Here is an 18,680-nt window from a genome sequence, read left to right on the forward strand (position 1 = left end):
CACTCACAGAAGAATTATATATATATAAAGATGAATAGACAGGACATTACGAATGAAATTATGTTCAAAAATGATACTACCGGTACAGTTTTGTTTCTATAATTTGACGTTTGTGACAGATAGTCGTATTGGCGATTATGCTTAAAATATTCGAAGGAAAGTTCTACGTTCTCGGAATGTCCGCTCTATCTAATAATATTTTTGAATATCTTTGGTGTTTACATTCATCTATAGGTATATGTTAAAGCAATAGGTTTGTTAGATATTTCTCTCTCTCTCCCTCTCTCTCTGTCCCTCTCTCTCTCTCTCTCTCTCTAGCTTGCATCCCACAAGGTTGTCAGAATTGTTAGAATTATGCCTACAAATTTGATATTTATTCAGAAGATTTCTATCTATTCCTTTGGTTTTATCCTTAAGAGTGTACTTGTTTTAATTTTTAAAAAAGTTTTTCTTTTAATTACTTACAATGCTATTCAGAAGAGTAATAAGTAGGTCATGCAAAAGCCCCAGTGCGTTCATTTGTAAATACAAGGACTCTATCTAGTCGTTCTTAAGAATATACAATGAGAAGATTTATATTTCGTTTAGTTTTAATTTGAGTAAGACTAAAGGTATCTTTTGAAGGTTAGAAATCATTGTTTGGGTGAGAAAAAAAACATTTATAAACTGTAAACTATTTTAATACCAACATCAAGTTTACAAATTAAAATCATCTCCGGCAACTCGTATTTACAGCATTGAGCGTCAATGTATTACATAACTTATTATATAAACGGACATAGTGGAAAAAGGGTCTATACATAGGATACATTCGGAACACACAAATAAAATAAATAACCTAAAAATCAAATTTTGTTGACATTTTTATTGGTTATTTGCTATCTCTTTCATTCTCTTAAAAAAAGACGGAGACAACAGTATGTTCCCTTTATGACATAACCTTAATCATTTTATGTTAAAATATGTGGTACCATTTTTGTTGAACGTAAATATGTTTCCTAACAATGTCCGTATTTATAGTATTTATACTAAATTATTTTACAATATTTAACAATAATTACTTTTAATTTAAATATAATGAGCATAGGCAGGTGTAAATTAATTGTCAAATAAAATTAAGGTTATAAAACATCTGAATACAATTTAACTCGGAAACGACATTATATAAATATTCTATTTCCACGTGAAAAATAAAAAAAAAATCAAATTGAAACCAAATTTAACATGACACTAAAAACAAATTTTTCAAGTAATTTTTCATCAATTACCATATTATATTGAAAATTTTACTATTTTATTATAGAAATAATAAATTAAAACGTTAAATGATTTAGTTTACATTTTTTTATAATATTTACAAATGTTTATATTTTTACAAGTTTTATTTACACAACTAGTGATTGCCCGCGACTTTGTCAGTACGGATAAAAAATAGCCAAGTTAAGCACGCATTAGGTAGCTTCCAGTGAAAAACCCAAAAACAGTCCAACCATTAAAAAACCAAAAAAACGCGGCGTTGAGACAAACAGACAAAAATAATAAAAAAAATCGTTATCGGCAACGCAAATGAAGTTAAATTTTTTTTCGATCTTACAGACACTCCAATTTTATTTATTGTATATGAAATTATTTGACATATTAAATAATGTTTAACTACAATTCTGCCCAACTCCAAAAGATGACGCATTTGAATTTACACCATTGATTAAAGATACAATTAAGTTAGAGGTCGTCTTATGTACATTTATATATGTAGTTGTAATTACGAAATAAATTAAACATAAATACATAAATATTACCAAAAAAAATGTATACAGGATAATACTTTTATATTTAGGAAAAAATTAAATGAAAAAAGTAACATAAAAGTAACGCAATTGACTTAAATCCGTTTTCACTAAAGTATACATTATCATTTTAGTTGAGAAGTCTTGTAAATAACATATACTCAGTAAGATACGGCTAGTGAAAACGGACATTAATTTAGCAATATTTTGAAAAAGAAAAACACTAGAAACAAAATTTCTGACAATGTAATAAACTAATCTTATCGTATGTATCACAATCGATTCATAATATCTTAAATTATAAATTGCACTATTTATAATCGACAACACATCACTAATTCGATAGTCCACTTTCGTTATCTTTCTCAACCCTAGCGTCAGCAGGGCGAGGCCATAATCACGTGTGTGAGTGCCCCAGACTCCCATGAGTGTGATGATGATTAGCAGCTAGGTGATGGAAGTATGGCGCATAGGGCCCCGGCCCTGTGAACGGGTAAGGGACCCCATGGGAGTACAGAAGACCTCCAGGATAGGGCCCCGACGGGAAACCTCCCGCGGGCGGCGGCGGAACCGTAGGGCTGTTCACGTCCATCCCTGGGTTCTGTTTTTTCCATTTGGTGCGTCGATTTTGAAACCAGATCTTGACCTGGGGTTAAAATTAACATAAGAAAGATTTAGTCAATTTATAAATTAAAGCTAAATTACTCATATTTTTAACAAACTAAAAATAAATAGAAAAGTTGAAAGTTTCTTAGTAAAAACTTGATGGTGTAAAAAGCATAACTAATCTCTTTTCAGCTATAGAATCTATCTATCTTTCTTAATCGCTTAATTCTAAAGTTTCTTACTACTTTATCTTTCGTGTATCATATCCATGGGTAATCAATATTATAAGAGTTTAAATTATTATTACTAACTATTTACCTGTGTTTCTGTCAAACTCAAGCTTAAAGCAAGATTAAGTCGCTCGCACACGGACAGATATCTGGTCGTTTTAAACTTGTTCTCCAAAGAGACAAGTTGCTCGTATGTAAACGCGGTTCGTGCTCTACGGGGCTTAGTTCCCCCTTTGGAGTCTCTGGAGGACCCTCCTTTTCCCTTCTTGGAGCTGGAACTGATAGGGCTCTTTGGGTCTCCGTTCTCGTCCAAATCTGATTGTGTTAAAAGATCGTCATCCATGTTTGAAGTTTGATCATCTGTTTCAACATCGTCGGCTTCGATGTCTGAATTTTGGAGATGATCTTTGACTGTAACAAAGAAGACATAACTAAATATATTTCTCTAGTATGTATGTACTTTTAGACAGTTTTAGTTCGAATCATTTGAAGCAAAGGACGCGCTTTTGTTACTAAATCAAGTGTCAGATTAGTGACATAACAGGCAGACTGACATAACCTTTGCTATTTTAATAGGCTGATGCACGGGCATAATGTCGGTTTTTCTTCCTAACATTACAAAATCTACGAAATGACTTATAGCAAAAAATGATTTTCCGATATATTGTCTGAGATTTGAACTCTACTCTCCTAATTTTAGTATTATTTTTTTATTAATTCCACACGGAAGAAGTCGTAGGTAACAACTAGTACGTTATAAGTAGATGTATATAGTCAGAAAAATAATTTGTAAACAACTTATTTGAGGAAGCTTGTTGTTCTACAAACATAAATCTTTCAACAATTTTATTATTTGTTTCCAATAATTCAGAGAAACAATTTACGTGGGTAGTCGGAACATTTGCGTAAACTTCAAAATTATCTTCTAATGTAACCCTTGTCAGGATTTACGCGCGCAACCAATGCTTATAGTCCAATAAACTTTTCAAACTAATGACTATGACCAATATGTTTTTAACAACTCAACATATAAACAAGAAAAGAAAAGAAACTTCGTATAAATTAAACATTTTATAATTTCCTTGTGACCATTATTCTGAAATTTTCATGTTCCCAGATGATATAATAGACGTATCCGCTTCCTACGGTGTCAGTGTTGCCAGTGCGAAATACTTTAAGAACCCGCTATTCATTTTTAATACGGCAACATCGGCGGCGAACGTCCGGAAACATTAAAATATAATTTATGATTATTTCGCGCTTAGTAAAATTAGTAAAATACAAATCCTAATGGTAGACAGGACGTATAAATATCGTCTAAATACGTGTTGTGTTAAGCCGCCATTATTAGTTCGGTAAGCGTGAATTGGCGGTAAAATCACTATTAATAAGTGTCAAATCGATATCAAAGAGGTTATGCTGTCATAACATTTAGGACTGGCCGTATAAACATCAGTGAAAGAAATTGGCTATTAATTAATAATTTATTTCCAACGTCCATAACACTAAATTTATAAGCTCTTTAAAGTCCAAATGGTGTTAATATTTATTACGTTTATTGATATTTTCTAATCGTTTGATCCGCCATTTTGCAAAGCAGATGCGTTTATTTTAAAACTAAAATACGTTTGTAATAAATAATTGTGATTCTTAATAAAAATTCCGCTAAATATTACGGTTTATTTTGACACATATTTACGAATTTATAGGTCTTATTTGAAATTTTAAAAATAAATATTAAGCGTCAATAGCCTAATGGTTAAGGTTACGGATTTCCGATCACGAGGTCGGGGCTTCGAATCCCACCATTCAACTACTGTCGTAAACCATATCCTAGCACAAGCGTAGAGCTTAGTTGGAATAGTAAAAGAAATATTAGTAAATTTACAAAAAAATCTGCTAATATTTTTAATAAAGAAAAAAAAGACCTAGCGCCAGCTACTAGCAATCCGATTGTTTAGTTAAAATTGAAAGTGTGTGACGGGTGTGTGCCTAACAATATATTTTAGATCTGTTCGTTTCTGAGACCAAAATCTCTTTAAAACCCTGTCAAATGAACATCAGCTCACTATAAGTCCCCACTACGGGGCTCGGAGCCTAACTTAGGGGTGTAGGCCATAATCAACCACGCTGGCCTAGTGCGAGTTGGTTGACTTCACACATATCATTGAATTTCTTTGCAGATATATGCAGATTGCATCACGATATTTTCCTTCGCCGCCGTTATCTTTGTATCCCTGTAATTATCTTTGACAAAACGGGGATTTTGGTCTCGGAAACCCACGGTTAGTGTTGTTATTGTAAATAAGCATATATTTTAGGAATATGCAAATTGGAAACTACGAAAAAAAATGAATAAATAGTATCCTATGTCCGTCTCCTGGCTCTAAGCTACCTCCTCACCAATTTTCAGGCATATCGGTAAAGCTGTTCTTGAGTTATAAATAGTGTAACTAACACGACTATCTTTTATGTAAAAGATATAAACAATCTTTGATATTTCGCTTCATTTCTTTGATGTGAAACAATTTACACTAATGGATATATTAGAAGAAATGATTAGCCAATTTCCTTCATGGTTATCAAGTAAAGTGGGTAATATATTAGAAAGTGTTTAAACTATATAACATCAAAGAATAAATGGTCTTTTAAGAAATACTGAATTATTAAATCCTCTTTTATTTTATGAAATGGTGAAACTTTTTAAAAGAATATTTGCGTACATTTAATGCTATTCTTAAAATAATCATCCTGTATTTAGTTTTGAAATTACTATTATACATCGTGTACCAAAATTCAATGATACAGTACCGATGTATGGCTAGGTTGAGAACTAAATAGAGAAAAATATGAAAAAATATAATTTTTTTTTCAAAGTCAAATATTTTTTTTTTAATTTAATAGACCGTGTATAACAGTGTAATATGGTATACGAATATCATATGATCAGACACTGACTACAAATATGAATATATCTCTGTTTTTTCTTTATTTCTAGTGCCATTGGTTCGCTATTCTTTATCTAGTAGTACTAATATTTATGTTTTAACTTATTTTAATAGTTTAAAACGTTTCATAAATCTTACTACTTACTAATACTATAAATGCGAATGATTAGATGGATGGATAGATGGATGGATGTTTGGAGGTATATCCAAAACAGCTGAACGAATTTCGATGAATGGCACAGGCGTAGACCATAGACTGGAAGAACACATAGCCTACAAATTATATATGTTTTTTTCTTATTCCAAGCGCACGGAGTTACGGGTGACAGCTAGTCTGTAATAATTTTCTATACGAGTACTGCCGAAATTTCAGTACAAAAAAAATATGTCAATGTATGTTTTATCAGACTTTGATACTAATGTATTCCATTTTTAGACAAACACGTGATAGAATATAAATAAAAAAATAACCGCAAACAACTATTTAAGGACGGCCATACATCGTACCTGATATACGATAAAGACCGTGTTTAGTGCAGTTTATGGCTTGCTTTACTGAAGCCCTTTCCATACTATCAACTCTAGAGTTTAATTTTACTGTGAAACACAAAATATAAATACGAACATAACATCTAAACATTATTTAATGCAAAATACACTTTAACTGTAATAAAATAAAGTTCAAATTAAAATAACTGCAGATTTCATTAAGTAATAATTAGTACAAAACAAAAATGAAGCTTATTGCTTACTTAATTAAGTGTAAATTACTTTGATGTAAGCATATAGTTGTGTACGGCTGTAAGGAATTAATAGTACAACTTAAAAACAGATGGGCTGATGATATAAATTGCTGTTTTTTTATTTTTACTCCGCATAATAAAAAAAGAAAACTTTTAATTAACAAAAATATAAGTCAATTCTTCATTTAAATGATTTGGCTTGGAAGTGATAGCATTTGGTATGTTCCGACTTCAACCCGTCTGTCGGTGTTACTGACATTTAATTCCATCTCTATTATTAGTTCTAATTCTTACCACCGCTTTAAAACGCTACCGTCAGCGCCAAAATGGTGAAATTCAAATCGGCACAAAATAGCACGTCTTATAGCCTGTCCATTTATGTATCAGTGCAGTTCTTGAAAAAAAAAATTACATAACCTCAAACGTCAAAATCTGTCAGACGTTTATACTATAGGAGTTCATAATAAAATTACCATACATTTTAATAAACTACGTAAAAACATACTTACAAACATAGTAATATAGTATAGTCGCTTTACTAAAAACTTCATGATTACAACGTTTTTGTGTTTCCAGTTGGGCCGATTCGCCTACCGTTCAATCGGCCCAATGTGATTTTTTTCCTTATTGCGCCGATTGATTTTATCGATTGTCTTTCAGCGTAGACATATATTTCTTCCTATCAGCTATTTATCTATCAACGAATAATCAGTCAGTAAAGCAGTTACAGCGCTTTAGTAAGCGCTTTTCTATTTGCTATGACAATTAGTGCGGCACGCGTGGCCATTATGAGAACAATATAAATACTTCCACTGTCACTAATAAAAAAAAAACAATTTGCTCATTTGTTGACAACCCTATAGTCCTGCGGGGTTAGACGAAATGCGTTGACTTCGAGGCGATTCTATACCGAACTTCAAAAATATAGAAGTAGGACTGACAATAAAGTCATGTAATTGTCGCGCGGCAATTTTATACATGTAATAGCTGTCGCCCGCGACTCCGTCCGTGTGGGATTAAAAATAGATGTTGACCGATTCTCAGAGCTACTCAATATGCTCACAAAATTTCACGAGAATCGGTCAAGCCGTTTCGGAGGAGTATGGGAACGAAAATTGTGACACGAGAATTTTATATATAAGATGAAATTCGCTATGGAATCGCTTCGTAGCAAATGCACTTTGTCTAACGCCCCTGTTCTTGTATAGATTGTCAATATATTATTTTTACTTGTATAAAAATTCCAAGCAGTGTACGAGCACACTGGCTGTACACCGGGTTCTGAATGATATTCGAATTTTTTACATCTCAATTTAAAAATAAAACTCCATATAAACGATGAGGTACAAAAATACCAAATACAATTTAAAGTTCACAAAATGTCCTCGTAAAGTAACCACTTTCGACCGCAACGTGGTAAAGTTGTGAGCTTCTGTAAGCTGTGCGGATTTGTGCCGGCAACACCGAAAGCCTCCTGCTATCCTGGTAACTTTGGCACATGATATTCTAAAAAAAACTTTTTTTTGTCTTACTTTAAGCACGTTATATCTTATTCTTTGTATAAATAGATAGATATATAATAGTAATATAGGGTTTAATATATTAAATATTATTATAATAGAAAAATATATATAAAACTAGCAGTCGCCCGCGACTCCGTCCGCGCGGGATTAAATATAGATGTTGGCCGATTCTCATACCTACTCAATATGCTCACAAATTTTTATGAGAATCGGTCAAGCCGTTTCGGAGGAGTATGGAAACGAAAATTGTGACACGAGAATTTTATATACAAGATGAGGAGATTCGCGGCAGTTTTGTATACATAGAAAAATTAACCGACAAAATCAATTATAAAAGTTTAAAAGTTTTCATATTTGTAACTTATAAATACAAAAAGAAAATAATATTATAAAGACTACAAATACCATAAAGTTATTTATTAATAAAACAAATCGTTATAATTCTATAAACATAAACTGTCTGAATGTGAAATTCAAGAGCTTTAAGCTTTCGATTTATGAAGTAACACTGAAAAAAATTTATGGTAAAAAAGTCGTATCCGTTCAGTCATTATTAAGACAAAGAATATTAATATAGAATATACTTAATTTGCATCAAAGTAATATTCCCCTACGTCACCGTATAATAAATTTCAACTCCTTCCAGACGTCTCCGACCACAGCACTCTCATATTCCAACGCACCCGAATCCAGCGAGGAAAGGCACTTGTAATTGAGAGGGCTTTATTAATTACAAACTTGGACCGCAACCCCTTACCCATACCCCAACACACCCCATACTGAATCCACGAACAATTATGATCTTTAAGTTCTATTTGCTAAGGTTAAAAATCCTAAGTGCGCACTTCATTAACCCAAATTCAACCTTATCTCGGGGCGTATTCCACTCCGGGAGGGTCGAGTGCTTTGTTGACCGTTTGGAATGCATTTTCGACTTTATACCTATCAAGTTACAATTCATTTTAGTATAGCAACATTGTATAAGCATACTAAAACCATCAATTTGTAAATGAAGAAAATGGAGAGGAGTAATTTTGTAAGGATTGGCCGGATCGCTGCGCCCGACGAATGGGTTCATGTTCTCAGTTCTGTTAAGAGGTATTTGAACGTTTAAACTTAATTCCTTAGTGGATATGTTGTCTTCGAAGTCTGATATCCATTAGCTAATCTTGCTCGCTATTTGCAATTCTATAAATTTTAATAACATTGTAGTTATCTGTGGAACTTTCTAGAGTAACGATCCTAGATAGATGTGCTATTGTTACCTATGTGTCCGCTAAAAGCTGGATATCATCGTAGTTTTCTTCTTTAATTTTCTAATATAGTTAGACGGTACTTAACAAAGATATGGAAAGAAACCCCCCCCTAACGAATAATCGTTTCCTATAAGCGACCAATCAAATGTCAATTAGAAAATTTACATATGCATTTAGATTTGAATTAAACAATGTACCCAAGTGAAGTTTGATTCGCCAAATTAAATACAATTCGTAATTAACTTCAAATACCGAAACAATACAATAAAGTAAAACATTTAATAGAAATGAGGTTAAAAACTCATTTGTATTCGGAATACTGCGGTGTTATCACTTCATTTCAGGTTGGTAATTAAAAAGTCAGGCGAGCAGTGCTGCCAACATTAAGCCCCTCGTTAACACGCGCCGTACTGAAGGCTTTTAAACACCCTTTCGATTTAAAGGAAACTCTCAAAGTATTCGTAATTTTACACGTTGAAACGTTGTAAATCTTAACAAAGACGACGGTGACTTATTTTAATAATACTTCTTGTCCAATTTCTAAATATTTAGCTAGATAAAACCGAAATACATACAATGTTGAACGTAAAAATTAACACAACGGCTGAAGTAACAATGAGTTTACATATGTGTCCGACGGTCGGTTAAAAATGAAGTTATTAGATTTGAGTTTTAATGCTCAATTAGAAAAAAATTGTTCTTCAGGCGCTTCTCCAAGTAGCGAAGAAAAACGAAAACATTTGCAGGACATCAAGATGTTAGTCCGTTAATAATAGAGATACCTCAATCTCTATTGTCTATGAAGAGCATTTTCATAAACAATAGAGATACACATATTCAAAAACAAACAAATTATAAAATAACCACTTAAAAATAAGTATCCTTTCTCGACAAGCCGGGGTTAAGGGGCCGCATAATAAGCCGGTTCAGACCTTAAACTGGCAAAATTTATGGCCCCTTGACCCTCGCGACGCCTTACTCACCTTTTATTTTTATTTGAGTGAGCAAGGAACAAATCTTAGTGCAAAAGGGATAATAAAATAATCGTTAGATTCGTTTAGACGACTCTAATTTCACGGATTGTTGCGCAAAGGGACGCTGGCTTAGGGTCGCACCCGTCCCACTCCAACAAAGGCCAAAAAAGCGGCTATCTCTGTCGCACGACGACCAATCGCGGCACACGTTCGGCCCGTGTTCTTATTTTAAGTGTTTGCGGGTTTTGTATAACGACGTTTTGTCGCAAGACTTCTTTAAGGTAAAAGTTAGAAATGATCCCGTTTTCCGATACATGTAGTTTTTTTTTGTTGAATTCGCCAATTCGATAAATGCTTACTATAAAACTGTAATCATCACAATTGTTGACACTTCAAAGTGCTCTAATTCTTTTCGTAAATATTTGAAATAACAATGTTTTTATCAGGTGCTACGCTACTGGAAATTTCCGGCTACGAAACCGTAGCTAATATGATTTAACGTGCGTAGACACTTCATTTCTAGTATCAAATATGACATTTCTATCTTGAAGGAGACTTTATCAAACATCTAAATGGCAATAGAGGTGCTGTTATCTTGAATCTTTCTATCTCATTGAAAATTTTATTACCACCATAAAATATAAACAGAGCTTTAGGTTCAGTTACGTATTTCGCAAATATTCAACACAAATCTAAAGGTTTCTTCTAAAATTTAATGCAGGATTTATTGAGCCTAGAGATTGAATACATACTAGCTGTCGAACGCAACTCCTTCCGCGCGGTATTAAAAAAATGTAATTAGTAGCCTATGTTCTTCCAGAGTATGTTCTATCTGTATGACAAATTTCATTACGATATGTTCAGCCGTTCTGGAGATACTTTCACACAAACATCCATCCATCTAAACATTAGCACGATGGTGTGGAGGTAGCTTAGAGCCAGGAAACAGACATAGGACTATTCATTCATTTTTTTCGAATTTATGCCTTGAAGAGCTGCTTTTTATTTAACTTATTAATATTATAAATGCGAATGTTTAGATGGATGCAATGTGGATGGATGGATGGGTGTTTTAAGATATAATATCTCTAGAACGACTGAACAGTTCTGGATTAAATTTGGCATACGTATAGAACATAGTCTGAAAGAACACATAGGCTTCACTAATTAAGTTTTTTATATATCCACGCGGACGGTGTCGTCCAGGTAGTTTATAATATTAGTAAAATTACTTCAAAAAGGAGCAGATTCTCAATTGGTCTGTATGTTTTTTATCTTTAAACAAATATTAGTATTAAAGTATAAAAATTAATAAATATTTTAACGCGTAATTAAAAGTTTAATACGCCATAAAATCGGTAGTTGTAAATCAATTTGCGCGTTTGCTTGTAGCAGCTGGAGGAGTGTTGACAGTTTAGTTGATTCCGGACGCGGCGGACATCGGCCGTCGGACGGGATAAATAAATAAATCAGGTCTTTATTGACTGTAATGGTGATATGAAAAACTAAGGTGCTTTGTCGCAAACAGGACAGGGGTACCGAACTAATGGCACGCGACATAGTTTGGGCACGTCACAAAATATACTACGAAAGGTAGCTATTCGAAGGGGGAACGCTTCCAGTATCTTAGTGACCTTGTCTAAAGGGATTCCTTTTAATAATTTAGTTAATTATTCGTTTTTAATATTTTCTTTCAAATAGCTGGACCGTTATGGATCCGCTTAGCAAGAGATAGGAATAGTTGGAAATCTTTAGAGGAGGCCTTTGTCAATTGACAAGCTTTTCAATACAAACAAGTTGCCGATCATTTAAATACTAGTAGAATTGTTTAAATTAATTTAGTTTTTTTTTAGTTAATAGGCATGTATAACTATCATAAATTGTAAAGCAATAAAGGCTATTTTATTTTATTTTTTTATTTTTATTTTAATATTTTCTTTAATATCTACGAAAATGTGTAAAGTAGGTTTTAAATGAGGAATAAAGGCGAGTCAACCTTGCGTTAAGATATGTTTCCAACAACGTCAAAATTATTTGATGGCACGTCTATCTTACTAATATAAATGCGAATGTTTGGATGGATGGATGTTTGTTTGAATGTATCTCCAGAACGGCTGCATGAATCTCTATAAAATTTTGTATAGATGTAAAACATAGACTGGAAGAATACATAGGCTAATAATTAAGTTTTTTTTAATACCGCACGAACGGTGTTGGTCGCGACAGCTAGTATGTACATAAGTAAACAGTTCTTTAAAAAGAAGACGTTGATATGTGAAGGTTTACCGTTAAAACATCTTAATTTCCTTCAATATTTGGTGCAATATAACTTTTTTAATACCTACGAGGCGCATCTTATATGAGTGAGATAAAACTTACCTACAATTGTAATATTAATACGAAGAAAGATTTAATTAATAAGTATTATCGAAAAGTTTCCTGGGTTCGAATCCCCCCATGTACCAATGTGTTTTACATATGTACATTTATCTGACGTTCTTACGGTGAAAGAAAACATCGTGCTGCACATATCTGAGAAGCAATTCAAAGATGTGAAGTCAACCATCCCGCACTTGACCAGCGTGGTTGACTATGACCTAATCACCCTTAACTTAGGGTAGGCTCCGAGCCCCTCGGTGGGGACGTATAGTGAGATGATGATAATGAGTTTCGAAATGCAGTTTTCGATTAAATATATCTTCTTGTAGAAACAATTTAAAGAAGGAATAAGAATAATTAAGTTTTTTTTTAATATATTTCAGCCATTATTTTATGCATCATTAAAAGCTGCGTATAATTGCAATTAAATCGCTTTTTTTTTTAAATAATATCGCGCATTGTGAAACTTTTCGCCGTCGGTTTTTAAAAAAAAACGTCCGTCGGAACATTTCAATTCAACCATAATTGAGTTTTAAACGTTTAAAGTTCCGGATATGCATTATACTAAAAACGTTTACCTTTCGTCACGTAGTTAATTGAGAGTTCTAAAAGATTGTCAATAAAACAAACATGTTTCCGATATGTATAAACAAACTTTAACTCTAAAGAAATAAAGACTAAATTTGTTTAAACAACTACGACCTTGTTATAGATTTGATTGTCACGTATTCTATTAAAAACACAATATTTAAATAATAAGTTAATATTCGCAAATAATCAACTATAAAACTAATAGTGAAGTGCATTTTAATAGTTATCGGACTTATTTTTTCTTTTTTATGTCAATCTATCTGTCGCCCGCGACTCTGTTCAAATTGAAAAAACTTCCAGACTATGTTCTACATCTACTTCTATGCCAAATTGAATCGAGATTCGTTTAGCTGTTCTGCAGATACCTTCTCACTAACATTTATAATATACTAGCTGTCGCCCGCGACTCCGTCCGCGCGGGGGATTAAAAATAGATGTTGGCCGATTCTCATACCTACTCAATATGCTCACAAAATTTCATGAGAATCGGTCAAGCCGTTTCGGAGGAATATGGGAACGAAAATTGTGACACGAAAATTTTATATATAAGAAGTAACAATTAAATTATTATTTATAGTCTGTATAGATTAATACCAAACTCTAATCGTAGGTTTCTTAGACCAAAATCTTCATTTAAAACATATCGTTATTTCTGGTTTGTCAAAGATGACAAAGATGATATATTTTAAACGGAAAGAAAAATGGACATTTCAATACCTGAATTAATTTCTGTACCTAAATTTTTGTAGTTTTAGATTTTTTTTTATTTGAAATTTCAACTTTTTATCGAATACATTTTTTTCCAAACATTATAATCTGTACATCATCATCAGCTCACTATACGTCCCCACCGAGGGGCTCGGAGCCAACCCTAAGTGAAGGGTGATTAGGCCATAGTCAACCACGCTGGCCAAGTGCGGGTTAGTTGACTTCACACATATCTTTGAATTTCTTCTCAGATATGTGCAGCATCACGATGTTTTCCTTCACCGTAAGAACGTCGGATAAATGTACATATGTAAATCGGAAATCGAAAAACAAATTGGTACATTGCGGGATTAGAACCTAAGACCTGCAGATTGCAAGTCAAGTTGACCAATGAGCCACCGACGCGAATCTGTACGTGTATAAAATTAATTTTGTCAAGAAAAAAGAGAAACAAATGATTTTGGTAGTAATTCATTTTATGCTCAGTCGCATTTGTTAATATTAAATCAATCAATACTAAATAAATGTTATTAAGTAATGCTATAATTTTCCTTGTAGGTAATGTACTGTTGAAATCTATCACGCATTAGTGCTTACAAAAGATATCGAAATACCAACAAACGCATTTCAAGACTTCTGTACGAAAAAGAACTTTAATACGGAACGATTTATCAGGAAATATAATTTTGAAAATGGTTTTTATGTATATAAAAGAAAGTCTTGTTAGTTACACTATTTATAACTCAAGAACGGCTTTACCGATATGCGTGAAAATTAGTGAGGAGGTAGCTTAGAGCCAGGAGACGGACATAGAATAATATTTATTCATTTTTTTTTGAATTTATGCCTTAAAGAGCTGCTTTTTATTTAACTTACTAATATTATAAATGCGAATGTTTAGATGGATGTGATATGATTGAACGGACCTCGAATTAATTTGGCATACGTATAGAACATTGTCTGAAAGAACACATAGGCTACATTAATTATTATTTTTTTAGATTCACGCGGACGGAGTCGCGGGCGACTGCTAGTACCTAAATAAAATAAGGGTAGAAGAAAATTGATAAAACTTTCTCTTTTCAGAAATGAGTACCGGTGGAAAATGACACGGAACTCAACGAAAGAGAAAGAGGATATCCATTACTGAAGATGCGAAAAATACGTGTGGAAAAAGCGCAAAAGTGTGGCAAGATGACTTCATGAATTTGTAAGTACCTGTTTGTTAAGTTCCTTTTGGTAAGTACATTATTTTTACCTAGCTGATTTTATTAACGGAGTTCAAAACAAAAGGAAATTCACTATATGTAAATTTAATTTATTTTTGAATGTTTTTACTGTCGTTTGGTGCCACAATCCTTTAAGTATATTTAATTTGAGAAGTCTTAATTTACTTTATATCTAGATTTAAGAGGTAAATGTACAAAATTAGAAAATTGCCTTCATAACCACGTTTACGAGGTAAAAATAAAAAATGAGTTAAAATAGAATACAATTGTTTGTCATAACTTACCAGAGTCGCTATCGTCTCTGTCATAATGCGGTCTCCAGTAGTGATCCTCATATCTTAGAGGTACGTCTGACCGCCCCGTGAACTTATTGGGATCCAGAATGTTCTCCACGGAGAAAGCTATCGCCGGCCGGTCTGGGGGCCGCGTCAGCCCCAGCCGCCTCGTCAGGTCCACCGGTGCGGCCTCTTCCACCCCGACCACATCTACTTCTCCGTTGGCTTCGGCTTCTGCCTCTGCCTCTGTCGCCGCCTCATCCTCACGTCTGTCCTCAGAGCCTCGCGCCATCGCAAGCATCGTCATAGCAACGTCTATGTTAATGTTAACGCTAACATTGGAAAACGTTCCTTCGTCCGGTTGAATCTTTGCTGCACTTAACACTTCACCTTCAAGTCTTCGAGTCTTTTATGATAACATATTAGGTTAAATGAGATAAATCTGTGGGATGTAACGGGTGAGTACGCACGGCACTGTGATCCGATCACGCAGGCGCAGCCGCGTCCATCTACATCAAACATCCGATCGTCACAACTGGACGACGACTGAAAAGGGATACGGGAAAACGGGCGGGACCCGTGTGCGGGGTGGGCTGAGTCTTATGGAGGGGCAGGACGCGGGCCGTAGATTGGCTCCGCGCGATAGGGCGTTCCCCGACCGGGAGGCGAGTAATCGAGCAATAAGGTTTAAACAATTTCGTTTAATACGTTGAATTATGTAAGAGAGCGGCGGGCGAGTAATCGCGCACGAGCGATAAGGCCATTTGCGCTACTTCGTTACGTATTAATGGGGCAGGAAATTGACTTATGAATATTAGAGGTCGCCGCGAACGGAAGCGACCAAAGCGGCCCCGAGCGGCCCGCGCGCGTTCCTAGTTAAGCGCTGGAACAATGATGTTTATTGAGTTTAGAACTTAATAGGTCGGCGGCGGCGCGCGGGCGGGACGGCCGCCATTAGCCTGTTTGGTGTTGCCACTTTACGATAAAATATTTATTTTTCAGCTGAACGATCTGTTTGTAAGCGCTGTGTCATTTTGCAAAACTATTGAATGAGCCTGGCCGGCAATTAACACCAATTTATTCGACCTATGAAGGTTTATTGGCTACGATAATTATAATTAAAAAAATGTAGATTTACTTATCACACTAGCAAAGAATAATCTTCGTAATTTTGTCAAGAATCTTTAATCTTTCTTATTTAAAAGGGAATCCTTTAAAAATTTTAATGTTTACACAACAATGAACTCATTCCTCACAAAAGTTTAAGTTAAACGATTTTTTGTTCGAGCATTACACGACTGTATAAACTTAAGACTTAGGATAGCAAAAATTTTATTTAAAATTGGGTAAGAAAACTTCAAAATTCAATGACAAAAATAGAAAAAACTTTAGTGTAGCTTTATTTACTACTGTATACTTTATAATACTGTTGTAAATTGTATCGCCGAAACATTTGTACAAAAATATTGGCATTGTTACCTTTATATTAATTTCCGGAAAAAACCTTCATAATTTTTCATACAAAAAATTGCACAAGTTCAAAGTTTATGCGTGTACACCTCTATTCTTTTACAACGCAATATTTTTCAGAGACATCGCACTACTAGAAAAATATCAGAAGTCCAAAGTTTATGCACACACACTTCAAGCCTTTCACAGACTGTCTGGTTTGATGTGACATCTATCGGTGTCATTTTAAAACGATTAATCGTTATAAAGAGTTTCGATTACAAGCCATCGATACTATTGGTTACGACATCTCCGACATGCCTTTCACTAATTGTCTTTATACAGGATGTTACATTAACCTATTTACTATTACTATTAAAAAAAACAAAACGATTTATTCAGATCATGTCTCGAGAGATATACATAAGTAATGAAATAAATATGCGAATAAGGCCTTTCACAACCCCTAAAAGCACTTGTTTTTCTCCTCTTTCATAAATTTTACATATAAAAATAGCTTTATATTTATAGCATTAAACACAATTGTAACACACTTCACTTCAACATTTATATTCTAACGTTATTTGTAACACCCTGTATACTATAGAGGTGCTACAAAAAAGGCTACAGATTCCTCCGCGTACAACGTTTATCCCCACGTGATTAGATCCGCGGCTGACGATCATTGTCACCTACAGTCTCTCAATCTACCAACGCTGTGACGTCACCATACTAAACACTTTATTTGAAAAAAAAAATACCCGAATCACACCTCTATAATACTTTGAAGTAGGAAATACGAATGACGTCTCAAAAGAAAAGATAAAAAATCTCTCGTGAAATCGTTCAATCAATAAGTAATTGGCGCAAGATAAAACAACCATACAAACATACAAATGAGCAAAAACAATTAGCTTCCCATACATTCGTAATTAGTATACAATTTATAAAGAACTAGCTGTCGCACGCGACTCCATCCGCGCGGAATTAAAAAAAATAGTAGCCTATGTGTTCTTCTAGACTATGTTCTATATGTATGCCAAATTTCATCAAAAATAGTTTTACCCGTTCTAAAGATACTTTCAAACAGACATCCATCTAAACATTCGCATTTATAATATTAGTAAGATTTCCGTACCCAGAGTCATTTAGTGATTATTAATCTCTTAACTCTGAGTGCGTTAGTTTACAAAGAAGTAAAAAACGTGTACGTTTGATTTATAACAAATACTGCAAACCGGCCAAGAATTTTAATAACCAATTTGTGTTTAAAATTTCAAAAGACTTGTTTTTTATCAAAAAGCGACAAATATACGTCTTTGTCAGTTAATTGAATATATAAATCTGAATTAATTTGACCGTAGTGAAACAAGATGGGGCACGTTATTACTCTCTTAGTGAACGCTTTGAGAATTTGTAAAATATGTTCTCGCACGATATACAAATTAAATAATATAATTTAAGAACGCTTAGAGATCCTTAAGCTTGATAAAAAAAAACGTTCAAAAAATGTGTAATTTCTCTAGTTCCATTACACTCTTTTTTGTTTTACTTTTTATATTTGCAATACATACATATGTATGTTTATATTCCACTCTCGTGTTTGCATAAAAAATATAATTTAATTACCGTGGGTTTCTGACCAAAATCTTTGAAAACATATCGTCATCTCTGTCATTATCATCAACAAAACAGAAGTAACTATGTGTTTTAAACGGGGATTTTGGTCTCACAAACCCACGGTTAGTCATTTAAACTAACAATAGATATATATCAAGAAATTCCTTTTTTAAATTAATAAATAAAACATTTGTCTACGGAACCCAAGAAAAATATTTCAAATTCATCTCCATTTCATTTCTAATTGGAATTTATTTGTCAAAATAAATAGAGTAGAAACTTTGAAGCGATATTATATATTTAAATAGCATCATAATTAATGGAACCTTTGAATACGTTTTAGCGTAAATTTCATAATGTTC

The 18,680-nt window shown here is 33.6% G+C and overlaps 1 protein-coding gene across 1 annotated transcript; it reads right to left on the bottom strand.

Moving 5' to 3' along the window:
* Nucleotides 1-2,126: 2,126 nt before the first annotated feature.
* slou (homeodomain transcription factor slouch) lies at nucleotides 2,127-15,767 on the bottom strand. Its single transcript, XM_013309926.1, has 3 exons — nucleotides 15,259-15,767; nucleotides 2,712-3,034; nucleotides 2,127-2,433 (listed from the first exon to the last, which is right to left on the bottom strand). The coding sequence occupies exons 1-3, from the start codon at nucleotides 15,554-15,556 to the stop codon at nucleotides 2,185-2,187; spliced, it is 870 nt and encodes a 289-aa protein (XP_013165380.1). The 5' UTR covers nucleotides 15,557-15,767; the 3' UTR covers nucleotides 2,127-2,184.
* Nucleotides 15,768-18,680: the final 2,913 nt, after the last annotated feature.

This window comes from Papilio xuthus, unplaced genomic scaffold, assembly GCF_000836235.2.
Source record: "Papilio xuthus unplaced genomic scaffold, Pxut_1.1 DF827756.1, whole genome shotgun sequence".
In the NCBI taxonomy this organism is placed as follows: domain Eukaryota; kingdom Metazoa; phylum Arthropoda; class Insecta; order Lepidoptera; family Papilionidae; genus Papilio; species Papilio xuthus.